We start from the raw sequence: 16,296 nt of genomic DNA on the forward strand, positions 1-16,296 counted from the left end.
AGGCTACCTTCCTAGACTACCTACCTACTGCTAAACTAACTTACAAGTTCAAGTTTTTTACTTTGCTGTGGTGCAGTTCACACTCTCATCATGTGGACATTTCTGCTTGTCTGTGATGCCTAATACCACTACTCCATGTTTAAGATGTTATATAACTCTAAAGTTATTTAGTGGATGGTCTGAACAATCAAAGTAATATATTAGGCATGAATTAAAACACTCAGCTAGATCGTTGGTGTTCAGACACACTCTTCTCCCTGTGCTGGACTAAGACTTTCAATCTGTCTGGGGTTTTATTGATTAAGAGGACATTATACATGTTTTTTTAAAGCTGGATGTTCATCTATGATAGAGTAGAGTGTGTTGGAAGATGTATTTATAGTTGTATCTTTAGTATCTATTTAACATATTTGTTGTTGTTGCATGCAGTAGGGGTGATGACATCACTGAAGCAACACATGGTCAATGTGAATGATAAGTTTGTTTTTTTCCCCTGTCCATTATGAATGAAGTCAGCAAAGAGACATTCAGATTTTGTTTATCCATGTTTTTTCCTAACCTATTTTTTGTTTTTTATGAACACAATGCTTTTCTAACGTTTAAATTAATTTATGAAACAGTTTTTAAATAGACGATTAAAAATGTATTATGTCTAACTCTTTGTCAGTACAGTACAGAGGTGTTTTTTTACTATACACTTCCACAATACAGTAGCCTACACAGTTTTTAGTTTTTTCACCTTTACCTGCTGCTGAATTTCATGTCGGCCTGGTGGAGCGTTTCTGGCCACTAGGGGCCACCTGAAACAAATTTAAAAAGTAAACCCAGTGTCTCAACATACTGTTGAGAGTTAGAATAGTAGAATACACAAGGTGAAAGTTTGAAATTTTAGATGTGCATCAGCAGTTTTCCTCTTGTTATGTTAGTCAATGACAGTCACTAAATTTGCCATGTCAGCTAACAATTTTTTGATTTGTAAATGAGTCAAGCCAGCTTTCTAATCTTGTAGTAATCATGTCCAAATACTGACCGGGCACGCAGGGCACATGCCAGGGGGCCCTGACATCCAGGGGGCTTGTATTGACTTTGTCATTCTTACTCAGATATCATTAACATGTCAAGAGTCATGGCAAAATGTGCAGAATTGTCTTTAAAAATGCAAAAATGAATCTCTTCCCCATGGAAAAATTTGTTGAATTGCATGACATTTTTTATAGAATAGCAACATCTTGTCTCTGCCCCATGACAAAATGTATGCAACGGCCAAAATCTTGTTTAAAAACTGGAACATTTACTCTACACCCATGGCAAAATGTGTAAAATTGCAGGAAATAACTTTAAGTTAATGTTTCTATTCACCTTCAAGAGGGTGGCAATAGGCTAGTCATATATATATATATATATATATATATATATATATATACACACATATATACATACACATATATACATATATATATATATATACACACATATATACATATATATATATATACACACATATATACATATATACATACACACATATATACATATATACATACACACATATATACATACACAGTGGGGCAAAAAAAGTATTTAGTCAGGGTTTACTTTTAAATTTGTTTCGGGTGGCCCCTAGTGGCCAGAAACGCTCCACCAGGTCGACATGAAATTCAGCAGCAGGTAAAGGTGAAAAAACTAAAAACTGTGTAGGCTACTGTATCTTTGGTCTTGGCCATAGTGGAGTTTGGAGTGTGACTGTTTGAGGTTGTGGACAGGTGTCTTTTATACTGATAACAAGTTCAAACAGGTGCCATTAATACAGGTAACGAGTGGAGGACAGAGGAGCATCTTAAAGAAGAAGTTACAGGTCTGTGAGAGCCAGAAATCGTGCTTGTTTGTAGGTGACCAAATACTTATTTTCCACCATAATTTGAAAATAAATTCATTAAAAATCCTACAATGTGATTTTCTGGATTTTTTAAAATAATTTTGACTGTCATAGTTGAAGTGTACCTATGATGAAAATGACAGACCTGTCTCATCTTTTTAAGTGGGAGAACTTGCACAATTGGTGGCTGACTAAATACTTTTTTGCCCCACTGTACACACACACACACACACACACACACACACACACACACAGTGCTCCATCTTAGAATCACGTGCACCTCTGATTCGTACACCTCTGCACATTTTTGGGCGTCAAACTCTTGACACTTGGAAGCTTACACTTCAACTCAGACTGAGATCTATGGACTATTTTCCTATATGGCACCTTGTATATTTGTATATAGCTATGAACTGTAATAGTACTCTGATATAGAATGTTTTGTGTATTGGCTCTACGTTTGAATATTAAGTCATTGTTGTACATTCTGTGCAGTCAACAATTAGGGGCCGGTATGTTAGTGCCAATTTGGACATATTTGTATAAAAGACTCAACATACCGAGCTCCATGTATATTTGTGTAAATATATTAAATATTAATGTACATTATGAAATACTATGTACGTACCTTTATGATTTATATTTACCTGATTGAGATATATTCATTTGTTAGTGTAACTCAGTTTTTGGCCATTCATTGTACTGTGGTAAGTGTGTTAGGATAAAGGCAGGAAGTTGGGCCTTCGGGGGGGGGGTCCTTGCTAGATGCGGGAGCGGTATAGTTTTTTGACCATACAGACATACAACCAGGTATTATGTATTTTCCATATCAAGTTATCTATGCTTTAAGTTGATTAGATAATAATTTTTGTGTTAGATATAAGAAGAATAAACATTTTTGTTGCACCATATCCCTGGATCTCGTTGAATGTTTGGCCGTTTGGAAAACTTGAGTGTGGACTGTATGCGTATCAAACAACCCCGCTTCAGGCTTGGGCAGTGGCTATGGTAAAGAGGACAGGAAGCCACTACATAGCCTACAGTACATATTGTAGTAAACATGGTAAAGTGCCTAATTCCTGACATAAGGGAGAGCGGGCCATGTCCAGACTTTCTTGGTGACCTCAAGTACTCATTAACTCTGTCTTTGTATTTTCGGGTTGCATCAGTCATGGACAGAAACTTCTGAGATGCAGTATTAATGATGAACTGGGGGATTTTCACACCTACAGCAGCCAGGCTATGAAGAGCTGCATGTTTATTCATAAACCATGTGCCATGGAGTCTCTTCCCAACTATTTTGCAATCTTCATGGCCCTCCGACATTTTGCGGTTGCATGAGGTCTTGAGTTAGAAATGTAACACTTTAGAGTACTCAAGCATCGAATTGCAAATTGGAGGATTTTCAAACCTACAGTAGCCGGGCTATGAAGAGTCTATTGTCCTGCTAGGAAACAGGAAATATTGTTGGCATGATGGGCTACACCTGTCATCAAAATCTCTTCCCAACTATTTTGCAATCTATATGGCTCTCTGCCAAGAATAACATTTAGAGATATTCATTTAGAATCCTCCAATACTAAGGGGCATTTCTCATGCAAATATGATCTGTGAGAATATCCTGGGGCTTTTCTATAATTATAATGTATGGTTAATAATAATTAATAATCGCTTTTTTAAATAAATAACAATATTTTTGAGATTCCATTTTTAAATAACCGAGAGTGAGCCATTCTAATCTGAATAAAGGGAAAGGGGCCTTTGTTGAACATGGTATGAGACATTCTTAACAATATGTAAATAAAACCAGTTTGTTATTTAGAATTTATTTCTGTTTTTAGAGGGAGAGAAACCAAAAGCCCACCGTGCCTATTTTTTGGACAAGGACATCATGGCCGACCAAACCCCCCTCTATTCCACTGTCAACTAACCTCAGGGAGATAAGACATAAGGAGAGACAGAGAACCCTACTGACCCCAGCTCCATCTACTACACTGTCAACTAACCTCAGGTAGCCAAGACATAAGTAGAGACAGAGAACCCTGCTGACCCCAGCTCCATCTACTACACGGTCAACTAACCTCAGGTAGCCAAGACATAAGTAGAGACAGAGAACCCTGCTGACCCCAGCTCCATCTACTACACTGTCAACTAACCTCAGGGAGACAAGACATAAGGAGAGACAGAGAACCCTGCTGACCCCAGCTCCATCTACTACACTGTCAACTAACCTCAGGGAGACAAGACATAAGTAGAGACAGAGAACCCTGTTGACCCCAGCTCCCACTACTACACGGTCAACTAACCTCAGGGAGCCAAGACATAAGTAGAGACAGAGAACCCTGCTGACCCCAGCTCCCAATACTACACGGTCAACTAACCTCAGGGAGCCAAGACATAAGGAGAGACAGAGAACCCTGCTGACCCCAGCTCCATCTACTACACTGTCAACTAACCTCAGGGAGCCAAAACATAAGGAGAGACAGAGAACCCTGCTGACCCCAGCTCCATCTACTACACTGTCACCTACACTGTCACTGTTATAAACTGAAAATGCCGTCAGCGTTTACTAAATGTTCTATCTCTTCATGACACTGCTAGAGAGGCCCTATAGTTCTCAAGCCTTCCCTCCTCGCCTGTAGCCAAGGTCAGTCAGTGTAGATAGCATTCTAGACAGTCTAGAGATAGTCCGTCCCTGCCATCTGGAGATAGTTCATTCATTTGTACCAAGGCACTGTTCTAAACTCCTGACTATATTATATACAATTGGGAATGGGAGCAAGAGAGAAAATTCATATATGTACAGTACATAATAGCATTTGGACTAGTCTGTCCTGATTGAAATGTATACATAATTAGTCATCATTGATAAAAATTCCCTTAACAGAAAGTTATTTGTTTCTGACCATTTTGAGCCTGTAATCGAACCCACATTTGCTGATGCTCGAGATACTCAACTAGCCTAAAGAAGGCCAGATATATTGCTTCTTTAATCAGCAAAACGGCTTTCACCTGTGCTAACATAATTGCAAAAGGGTTTTCTAATGATCAATTAGCCTTTAAAAATTATAAACTTGGATTAGCTAACACAAAATGCCATTGGAACACAGGAGTGATGGTTGCTGATAATGGGCCTCTGTACACCTATGTAGATATTCCATTTAAATATCTGCCTTTTCTTGCTACAATAGTCATTTACAACATTAACAATGTCTACACTGTATTTCTGATCAATTTGATGTCATTTTAATGGACCAAAAATTTGCTTTTCTTTCAAAAACAAGAACATTCCTAAGTGACCCCAAACTTTTGAATGGTAGTGCATATATACCCTAGATTGCTAATGTGTTCGCCAATGAGATGCTTTGAAGCCACCGGTCGGTCATATTGGCACTCCCTAATAGGAGCAGTCCTCCATGGAAATGAATGGAATTCTACAGTATTTTCAATTAAAAGTTTCAAGGACTAAATTACATGTATTTAAGTATTTTTGTTGTTGTAGTGAGGACAGTAACATTAGTACAAAAAATAAATACTTTAAAGGAAAATATTTTAGCTCACATAATATACATTAAAAGTATGCATGAAGGTGTCTGTAATAGAATAAATGGGTAAAAAAAACAAATTAAGACATTAATAAATGCATTTCTATAGCTTCCAAAATAATTTACAATTGAGGAGGAGTGCCAAGATTGCTGCCTGTGGCTTCAATACATCACCCCTGTCCGTCATCCAGGGTTTGCACTCATCATGGTCTTAACAAACACCCACCATGAAGCCCATTAGATTTTCCTGACATCAGACAAACAAAGGGAAGAGAAAACACCCACCAACTTAGGTTAGGGAGTAAAAGTAACGTGCAACAAACCAAAAAATGGAGACACAAGAAAAAAGGCTTTAAAACAACATAGAAAGTAAGAGCTAAACAGCTGTGTAGCCGTGCTGAAGCTCTTACTTCCCCTTCCACTTACTTCCCCTTCGTATATTCTTAACGTCTATGTGTCTGTTTGTTTTTCTTTATAGATACGTGATGATAGACCACCACCACAATCTTTAAATCTATGTTAAGGCCAGCTTGTAAAGCAACATCATACCAAGTGGTTAATGGACCACACGCGCAATTCTGTATTCTCAGTAACTCAAAGAACCAACTTGTGCAATCCACGTTCTGTTTCTAGTCGACAGGATCATGCTGAATCATCCTGGATGATTTATTAAATCACATTGGTTGTGATCATTCATCCACAATTAAAGTGCTGATGTAGCCAGCCTTTTGATGTAGCCAGCCTTTTGATGTAGCCAGCCTTTTGATGTAGCCATCCTTTTGATGTAGCCAGCCTTTTGATGTAGCCAGCCTTTTGATGTAGCCAGCCTTTTGATGTAGCCATCCTTTTGATGTAGCCATCCTTTTGATGTAGCCAGCCTTTTGATGTAGCCAGCCTTTTGATGTAGCCAGCCTAGCCTTTTGATGTAGCCAGCCTTTTGATGTAGCCAGCCTTTTGATGTAGCCAGCCTTTTGATGTAGCCAGCCTTTTGATGTAGCCAGCCTTTTTTATTATAATTTTTTATTTTACCTTTATTTTACTAGGCAAGTCAGTTAAGAACAAATTCTTATTTTCAATGATGGCCTAGGAACAGTGGGTTAACTGCCTGTTCAGGGGCAGAACGACAGATTTGTACCTTGTCAGCACAGAGATTTGAACTTGCAACCTTCCGGTTACTAGTCCAACGCTCTAACCACTAGGCTACCCTGTCGTCCCGTAGCCATCCTTTTGATGTAGCCATCCTTTTGAGGTAGCCATCCTTCTATTTGAGGTTGGTGATGTGGGAATGTCCAGCACAGTCGGATGCTGATGGGACAATGGCCTATAATAATGGCTGGAATGGAGTAAATGGAATGGCATCAAACACAAGGAAACCATGTATTTGATGCCATTCCACTGATTCCGCTCCAGTCATTACCACAAACTCGATGCCTCAATTAAGGCGGCACCAATTTCCTGTGATGTACAGTTATAGCCAAACGGCCTGTTGTGATAGAATTGATGTCATCATCCTTGCGCATCAACTTCAAATCGAAGAAGAGGGTATTACCCAATCTAAGAAGTGAAGTCTGGTTCGTAAAAACAAGACAAATCCAACACCACACAGAACAGAGAAAGAAACGGTTACGGAAGGCAGAGCAAGAGCAACATGGCTGGGGCCCATCACACTCTCATTCCACTGCTGATCCTACAGCTTATCAATGCAGGTAAGAGGACACCTACTGTAGGATAAACGATCAGCCATGCTCATTAACCATTCATGCTGTGTGTAGGTTTGCTAACAGGTGGCTAGAGACTAATCTACATAGTATTTACCACTTATAATGGATCCTTGATGAAGTTATTTGAGTAAGGATTTGACTGTGTTACGTGGATACATTTTGTTTTTCTCTTTAGGTGTGCATGGAAAACCATTATCTCAACACGTTAATGAGGGGGCTGATGTCAGTCTGCTGTGTGACAATGTGGTTCATTCAGACTGCTCCTTAATTATGTGGCTTCACAGCAGAGAAAGTTTTCAAAATGCTATTCAAGAGGTTTTTAACGGGAAGGTGAACGTTAACTCAAAGAGAGCTAAAAAACTGAGTGTGGACGCTGACTGTTCTCTACATATTCACAATGTCACAGCTGAGGATGCTGGACGCTACACATGTCGAATTTTAAAACACCCAAATCCCTTTTCAGACACTGATACCTATCTGTCTGTTCTGACCAGTGAGTATTTCTGTTTACAGTAAAGTCAAGGATGAAAATCTGTCTTCGTAAAACATATGCAATACAGTATTATAGTATTACAGTATTATAGTATTAGTATTATAGTATTACAGTATTTTAGTGTTATAGTATTGCAGTATTATAGTATTAGTATTATAGTGTTACAGTATTTTAGTATTAGTGTTATAGTATTGCAGTATTATTGTATTACAGTATTATAGTATTAGTATTATAGTATTACAGTATTTTAGTATTAGTGTTATAGTATTGCAGTATTATATTATTGGTATTATAGTTTTACAGGATTACAGTATTATAGTATTTGTATTATAGCATTGCAGTATTATAGTATTGACATTATAGTATTACTCTATACATGAGTGACCTACAACAATACTTTATTCCTTGAAGAGAAACCATGGTAAAATGGAATGTTTTCTTATGTCTCTTGCAGTCTCCGTGTCCACACTACTGACATATCTAAAGCCCGATAGACCAGTAACAATGAGGTGCTCTCTGCACACCAATGAAGGACGTGGAAAGTGTAGTAAATTTCGCAATAGTCAAGTTCATCTGAGCTGGATGGATGAGACTGGTAGGAAGCTGCAGGAAGACTCCAGATACCAGCTCACAGGGCCTCGCTGTGACATCACTCTGACTGTGACACTCCAGAAGGAGGACAACAACAGGAAGTGGACGTGCACGCTGACTGACAAGGGAAACGTGAAGATCTCCATTGACTTCACCTCCACATTCTCAGGTATGTGTTCTTGTTATGCTCCTATAATATGAATAAGTTCACAAGATTTAATGACATTAAAGTGAATGTCAAACCTGATCCTTTCTCTTGATATCAGTGATGAGTGAACACGCATACTGCTGTACTGTATGAGTCTGATAATGAAGAGTTATTTAAAAGAGCATGTTCTTCTCCTGAACTAGATATTAAAGACACGGATGATGACGGTGGAGAGGAAAACGACGGTAAGAAACCATCTACACCGTAAAAACAGATGTTCAAACAGCCAGAGGAAACGATTACCTCAAAAATATGAACTTAAGAAACTTAAAAATAGCTGAACCGAGCAGTGCTACCTTCATATGTGTAATACAAATGCAGTTTTTTGGACTAAGATATACTTCAATTTAACACCCCCACTAAGCAACAAATCCAATACTTTCCCTGTGAGCCTTGGCTCTTCGATTGACTTGTAGCTTCACCAGCCATTACTTTATTTGTTTGTGAGACATGGTTGTTGAATTCGTTCATTTTCAGTCCTGTGGCCTTCAAGTGAGTTCCTAGGTGAATATTATTATAATAACATTATAATTAAACCATTATCTATATCATAAAGTGTAATACAGTAGCCTGAAACATAGTTTAAGTGGGGTTGCAAAATTTCACAAACGTACAACAAAAAATGTCCAGTAATCTTCGAAGAAGGATGTGCCAGGATTTTGCAGCTTTACTCTAAATCACATCATGCTGGCTTGCAAAGTGATGTGGAACTCATGTTGAAATTGATCATGCATCTATCCAACAGTTGAAATGTGTATTCATCCACAACCTGCATTCATAATGACTGCCAGGGTTAAGAACAGTGGGAGGAGACCACCTAAACTGGAACAACCATTTCAGTAATGGGGCAAATATTCGGTGATCGGATTAGTTTCAAAAAATGTTATTTATCTTTATGTAGCATAACTTTTGAATCAATCAATCAGTCAATGTACATGCAAAAACACAGATATTAAAACTATTTTGAAAACTCTACCCGCAGTACAGCATGCTCGGAAAATAGTTAATTTATTATCATCTTTAAAAAAAATGTTGGTGCGACTTCTCTTTTAGTTCTGAGTCAGTACCACATAAGCATTTGAAGTATTAATAACCTTTCCTTAACTTTGAGTACTAGAAGTATTTCAGTTAAAAATGCCTTGGGGTTTACAGTGTACTAAGTCAAATTCAAACTTTGTTTACCAAGGCAACGCTTTTACTACTCTACCTCATTGTGTTTCATCTATGGACTATTGTGTGCCAGTCCCTCCTTCACTAACCTCCTTGTTGTGAGCCAGGCGGAAGTGACACAGGTGCGCTCTCTGTCTTCCTCCATCAGGTCTTAAACAGTCGCTGCTGATCTGGGTGCCAATAGGGGTGGCTGTGTGTGTGGCTGTGTGTGTGACCGCAGTCACCTTCAGAAGGAGGGCGTGTAAGTCAACTATAACTCTCTTATTTACCCTCCTGAAGACAGGCTCTGTTCTATCTGAAATGAACTCATTTCCTTCATACAGTAGATATTTATAATGTTGTATAGAAAAGAAAACCTTGTTTTTCTTGCTAAATGTGTATTTTATGAATGATTCGTGGTCGTTTGTTCTCAGATCATGTTTCAGGAAATCAGATGCCAGTCAACCCAGGCAATATGGTGCAAGCAAACAACAGGGATGTAAGTAAATGGGTTGTCAACAAAATAATTCCCTTTGATTGTTACTGTGGATATAATGTGACTGTGTGTGTGTGTGTGTGTGTGTGTGTGTGTGTGTGTGTGTAGGACCAGAGAGCAGACATGACCTATGCTGAGGTCAACCTTCCCACTAGTAGGAGGATGGTGGAGAAAGACCAACAGACAGAGTATGCAACCATCAGAACATGACCCTGAATCATAAACTGTTCCGTATTGAGGCTGTAAAGAAGTGGTATTCAAATCCTACCCTGCAGGTCTGGAGTACTGTTGCTTTTCTGGAATACCTGATGACTAATTGCACCCACCTGGTGTCCTGGGTCTAAATTAAACAAATAAGATTGGAACTGGCTTCAAGGTCCAGATTTTAATTTGAGGATGCTATGAAGTGGAGATGTAAGAACTTGAAGGTTCCCTTGAAATAAACTTTCTGACTTAAGCTATACCAAAAAGTGTGGTTCTTACAACATTTACATTACCTTTACATTACCTTTACATTACCTTTACAGACTTACAGTAAGTGGGTTCATCCAGAGGTGGCAGAACGGAGCAAGTTTCTAGTTTAAATGTCACATGCACAAGTACAGCGAAATGCATTTCTTGCCCGATCTAACCCCAACAATGCAGTAATAAATAACAATGTAATACTAAACATAACAAGGTAGAAAAAAAACCGAGATATACCAATAAGAATAACAATAAAATAATAAGAACATGATAAAGTAAGTAAGTATACTATATACAGGGTCAGTTCCAGTACCATAATTACAATGTGCAGGGATACTGGAGTGATGGGGGTAGATATGTACAGGGGTAAGGTGACTAGGTATCAGGATATGTGAGAAACAGAGTAGCAGCAGCATATATGATAATTGTATGTGAGTGTGAGCAAATGAGAGTGTTTGTGTGTGTGTTGGGAGTGTCCATGTGCGTAGTGTGTAGGGCCCTGTGAGTGTGCATAGAGAATAAGAATAAAATACAAAGGTCAGTTTAGATAATCCGTGAAGCTATTTAGAAGTCTTATGGCACGGGGATAGAAGCTGTTCAGGAGCCTGTTGGTGACTTGATGCACCGATACCACTTGCCATCCTGAAGCAGGGAAAACACTGACTTGGGTGGTTGGAGTCTTTAATGATTTTCTGGGCCTTCCTTTCACACCGCCTGATAAACAGTAAAGGTCATGGATGGCAGGGAACTTGGACACACCCATGTGTTGAGGTTCTTCATGGCAGAGGTGATGTTGCCTCACCATCTGGGGTCGGCCTGTCAGGAAGTCCAGGATCCAGTCGCAGAGGGAGGTGTTCAGGCTGAGGTTCCTAAGCTTGGTGACGAGCTTGGAGGGGACAATGGTGTTGAACGCTGAGCTGTAGTCAATGAACAGCATTCTCACATAGGTATTACACCTAGGTGGGTGAGGGCAGTGTGGAGTGCAATTGACATTGCGTTGTCTATGGATCTGTCGGGGCGGTATGCAAATTGGAGTGTGTCTAGGGTGTCTGGGATGATGGAGTTGATGTGAGCCATAACCAGCCTCTCAAAGCTTCATGATTGCAGATGTGAGTTCTACATGGCGGTAGTCATTGTGGCATGAAGCCTTAGAGTTCTTGGGAACAAGAATGATGGTGATCATGTTAAAATGTGTGGAGTACAGACTGGGAAAGGAGAGGTTGAAATGACAGTGAATATACCTGCCAGCTGTTCTGCAAATGCTCTGAGAATGTGTCCTGCGGCCTTGCGGTTATTGACCTGATTAAAGACTTTACTCACTCCGGCCACATGCGGCGCATGCCAGAGCCTGGGTAATAGGATTCCACCTTATTCCTATATTGTCCATTTGCTAATTTGATGACTCTGCGAAGGTCAAAGCGGGACTTCTTGTACTTGTTCCTGTCCACAGCCGTAGTCTCAAGGTTGTCTGCGATGGCCCTGTGTGCGGTAGCCCTATCCTGGCCGAGTGTCGTCCAGGAACTGTAAATAATGTGTTTAGCGCCAACCTCAGTGTTAATCCAGGGATTTTGATTGGGGAAGCAGCGAACCTTAACTGTGGGGACAACATCGCCGATGCATTTCCTAATGAAGCCGATGACAGAGGTGGTTAGCTCATCGATTTTATTGGTGGAGTCCCGAAACGTATTCCAATCAGCGCAAGCAAAGCAGTCCTGTCCTGATTTGATTTGCCGATTGGTGGACAAGGGAGGGCCTTGTATGCTTGCTTGTGGGTAGAATAACAGTGGTCTAGGACTTTATCACCCCTAGTGGTGCGGGAGACATGTTGATGAAAGTTGGGCTTTACGTGTCTTAATGACGTGGAATTAAAATCGGCAGCAACCAGAAAAGCGGCCTTGTACAGTTTGTTAAGTGCCCGGTTGTTATTTTTCTTGTCCTGAGGTGGAATGTGTACAACAGTCACAATATTAGCTGAAAACTCCCTCTGGAAGTAAATAGGGTCTGCATTTGACCATCAGGTATTCAAAGACGGGTGAACAATGGGTCGACACTTCCATCGCACTCGGGTCAGCACACCTGTTGTTATTGATGAAGAGGCAAACCCTCCCCCCCTCAATTTTCCTGAATCCGCTGTCCTGTCGGCATGGTGATTAGAGAATCCATAGAGTTGGATAGCCATGAGGGGTATCCTTTCCAAGAGCAATATTTCAGAAAAGCAGAGAATATTGCAGTTTCGAGAGTCTCGTTGGTAGCAAATCCACAATCGAAGGTCATCCAACTTATTATCAAGTGATAACGGAGGGAAGAGTTGGCCAGTTTTCCCTTCGCCTTAATTTCGCCAGGATCCTCCCTCTCTTGCCTCTGTAACTTCAGCATTTCCTCTTGGGTAGCCCAAGAATTGGCTTTGGAAGCCCAGGACAGATAAGTCAAAGTTGAAGCCAGAATTGAGGTTGGGGTGTACTGTAACAGAGCCTTAAGGTAGGGAGGGGCAGTTCCCCTTGCTGCTCCGTAGGCAAGTACCACGGTCATGTTCTGGATGCAAGTTTAGACTGGAAGCCAGTGGAGTGTTCAGAGGAGTGTGGTGGCATGGGAGAATTTGGAAGGTTGAACACCAGGTGGACTGCAGCAATCTGGATAAATTGCATGAGTTTGATGGCACAAGCAAGGAGCCCAGCCAACAGCGAGTTCAGAAGTCCAGACGGAGCAGGCAGGCCTTGGAGCGGGCAGGCTTTCCCCGGGAGGAAGAGCAGCCGTCTTGTCAAAGTTGAACTTGAGGTTGTGGGCCAACATCCAAGCTGAGATATCTGCCAGGCACGCAGATATGCGTGTCACCACCTTGGTGTCATACGGGGGGATGAAGAAAAGTAGTTGAGTGTCATCCGCATAGCAATAATAGGAAAGACCTTGTGAGGATATGACGGACTTGATGCATAGGGAGAAGAGGACAGGGCCTAGGATGGAGCCCTGGGGGACACCAGTAGTGAGAGTACGTGGTGCAGACACAGATCCTCTCCACGTCACCTGGTAGGAGCGGCCTACTAGGTAGGATGCAATCCAAGAGTGTGCAGAGCCTGAGGCGCCCTGCCCTGATAGGCTGTAGAGGATGACCTGATGGTTCACGGTGACGAAGGCAGGTGATAGGTCTAGGAGGATGAGAACAGAGGAGAGAGAGTTAGCTTTGGCAGTGTGGAGAGCCTCCTTGACACAGAGAACAGCAGTCTCAGTTGAGTGACCTGTCTTGAAGCCTGACTGGTTAGGGTCAAGAAGATCTTTCTAAGAGACAAAGTGAGAGAGTTGCTGAAAGACACAGTAGACTGATGGCCTTGCATCAGTCTACTGTGTGACAATATCCCTTGTATTCTCCACTTCCCTTTCTCATTCTGTTCCAATGAATGATGACACAACCGATGCAGATAAAAAATAAATATTACTATTAATCTCAATCTTGAAATAACTCAGAGGTCACATAGGAATCTGTATACAGAGTCTGACAATGATTAATCTGGACTATAATTATATTATTTACAATGCTACTACGTCTTTATATGGGACACACTTCCTTCCACCCACTTTTGTGTCACTAACATAGACCATATAAACTGATATTTGCAGCGTCAGTGAAGTGAAACCTTAATTCTTCCCACTTAAGAACATAGCCATTGAGTAAGATTGAATTTGCTTTGCCTGCCTGCACTAAAGATGCTTGAAGTTATTCCTCGAGGTTGAGGCCCATACTCCCAGTAGGTATTAGATAGAAAGTCTCGGCAACCTGTGGTTACCTACAGTAGGTTACCCCATTGGCTCATAGCAAAATCTTGACCTTTTTCAAACACAATTATATAAAATATTGTGGCAAACTGTGGTTACCTAGGTTACCCCATTGGCTCACAGCAAAAACTTGACCTTTTTCAAACACAATTTTCTTGTTTTCTGCTTGTTTTAGTCAATTACAAAACTACATTTAAGAAAAAGACAACATGTCTAAATATTTTTTTAAACCTTTATTTTACCAAGTAAGTTGACTGGGAATTAATTTTCATTTACAGCATTGACCTGGGGAATACTTAGTGAGGAGGCATGAATGAGCCAATTAGAAGCTAGGGATGATTAGGTGGCGATGATGGTATGAGGGCCAGATTGGGAATTTGGCCAGGACACCAGAGTTAACACTTTTACAATAAGGGTGTTATAACCCTTAACTACAAACAGTCAGAACACCCATTTAACATCCCATCTGAAAGACAGCGCCCTACACAGGGCATGTCCACAATCACTGCAGACCAGAGGAAAGAGTGCCTCCTACTGGACCTCCAACACCACTTCCAGCAGCATCTGGTCTCCCATCCAGGGACCAACCTGAACGAACCCTGTTTAGCTTCAGCGTCAAGCTAGCAGTGGGATGCAGGGTGGGATGCTGCTGGCATACCATTTATTTAGAACATTGCCTGCTCCCAAGCGTTCTCACTACTTAGAAAAACATATTATTATAGAGCTTCCCTGAGGCCCTTTTAATGACGATGCCAGCAGCCACCTGAGTGAGTGAGTGAGTGCTAGCTAGCTAGCTACCGACCGGAACATTAAGCTAGCCAAGACCAACAATTTAAGAAATTGACTGTACAGCTACAAGTAGTGAATGGAGTTACAAACGGACTATACTAAACAAGTTAAATGTCTTACGTGTGAGGACTTTTTTTCCACACACATAGCTAGCTACATGTGTAGCCTACTTGGACACCGGCTCGCCACAATTTCCCACTCTCTCACTGCTGAGGAATAGTCTGAAGCCACAGGGCTCTTCTCGCGGTGTCTATTTCCCTATGAGGGAGCATTGCGAACCGTTCCATCTACATTGAACAAAACAGCAGCTTTTCGGCTTGTTTAGTTATTTCTGTATTTTAAAAAATCAACGAGAAAGTTGGCTCTTTTACACTGGGGGTCAATATGAAATAATGTTTGTTTTCCCCAATTTCTGGGTGTGGTTGAAAGGGATTACGTGAATATTGACTAGGACTATCCTCTAGTGAGTTTACCCTTGCATTCCGTTGCTATGGGACATTTTTCAGAGGTTGTGCTTTGAACAAAGTAGTGTCCTAACTATTCCCTGCGTTACAGATTATTTTCACTCCTAATGATGACTAAATTTGTCAACAAATAGTGCTGAGCCATTGACCGAAATTTCGGTTAATTTTTGGTTGAATTATCTGATATTAATTTCATTTTCTTCTTCTGTAAGATAAATGCTCTCTTTGCACAGTTTCTCTAGAGATTAATCCGATCCAGCCTGAACTGTGCAATGTATTAGGGAGGCCAGAATGTTGCTACAAGGACATAATCCATTGCGCATCTACTTGTCAGGGAGAGCAGCTGTTGCTTCGGGAGGTATCTCTACCTGAAAATATATTATCATAAAAGTATGTTTACTTTACATTGAAGAACTACTAAATAGTCATTTTGTCAGACAGCACAGGCAGCAGTTCTATAGAGATAAGATGATGACTTGGAATGAAATAATAAATGCATCAAGTAAAATGAATGTTATATACACAACTGAAATATTTTATTAAAGTAAAGTAATGTGAATAAATGATGGTTAAGTGATAAGCATTAATGGGCAGTCACAACCATCATGGGACTTTTTAAATTGTATTATGTTTGTTACAACATTCACCCCACATAATATGACTTGGTGAGGTTGGACCCAGGTGCAGAGAAGAGACCAGATGAGGAATCAGTGGTTCAGGATGAACATAGT

General features: G+C 40.5%; 1 protein-coding gene across 1 annotated transcript; it reads left to right on the top strand.

Moving 5' to 3' along the window:
- The first annotated feature begins 6,970 nt into the window (after window positions 1-6,970).
- LOC135557233 (uncharacterized) lies at window positions 6,971-10,540 on the top strand. The gene is made up of 7 exons (XM_064990437.1): window positions 6,971-7,127; window positions 7,318-7,635; window positions 8,090-8,395; window positions 8,578-8,619; window positions 9,753-9,845; window positions 10,018-10,082; window positions 10,188-10,540. Exons 1-7 carry the CDS (start codon window positions 7,070-7,072, stop codon window positions 10,287-10,289), a joined length of 984 nt encoding a protein of 327 aa, XP_064846509.1. The 5' UTR covers window positions 6,971-7,069; the 3' UTR covers window positions 10,290-10,540.
- Window positions 10,541-16,296: the final 5,756 nt, after the last annotated feature.

Source organism: Oncorhynchus masou, chromosome 16, assembly GCF_036934945.1.
Source record: "Oncorhynchus masou masou isolate Uvic2021 chromosome 16, UVic_Omas_1.1, whole genome shotgun sequence".
NCBI lineage: Eukaryota > Metazoa > Chordata > Actinopteri > Salmoniformes > Salmonidae > Oncorhynchus > Oncorhynchus masou.

Coding starts and splice junctions, on each gene's coding strand:
- LOC135557233 (XM_064990437.1), top strand. CDS start 7,070: ATGGCTGGGGCCCATCACACTCTCATTCCACTGCTGATCCTACAGCTT. Junction 7,128..7,317: donor CCTACAGCTTATCAATGCAG/GTAAGAGGACAC, acceptor TTTTCTCTTTAG/GTGTGCATGGAAAACCATTA. Junction 7,636..8,089: donor CTATCTGTCTGTTCTGACCA/GTGAGTATTTCT, acceptor TGTCTCTTGCAG/TCTCCGTGTCCACACTACTG.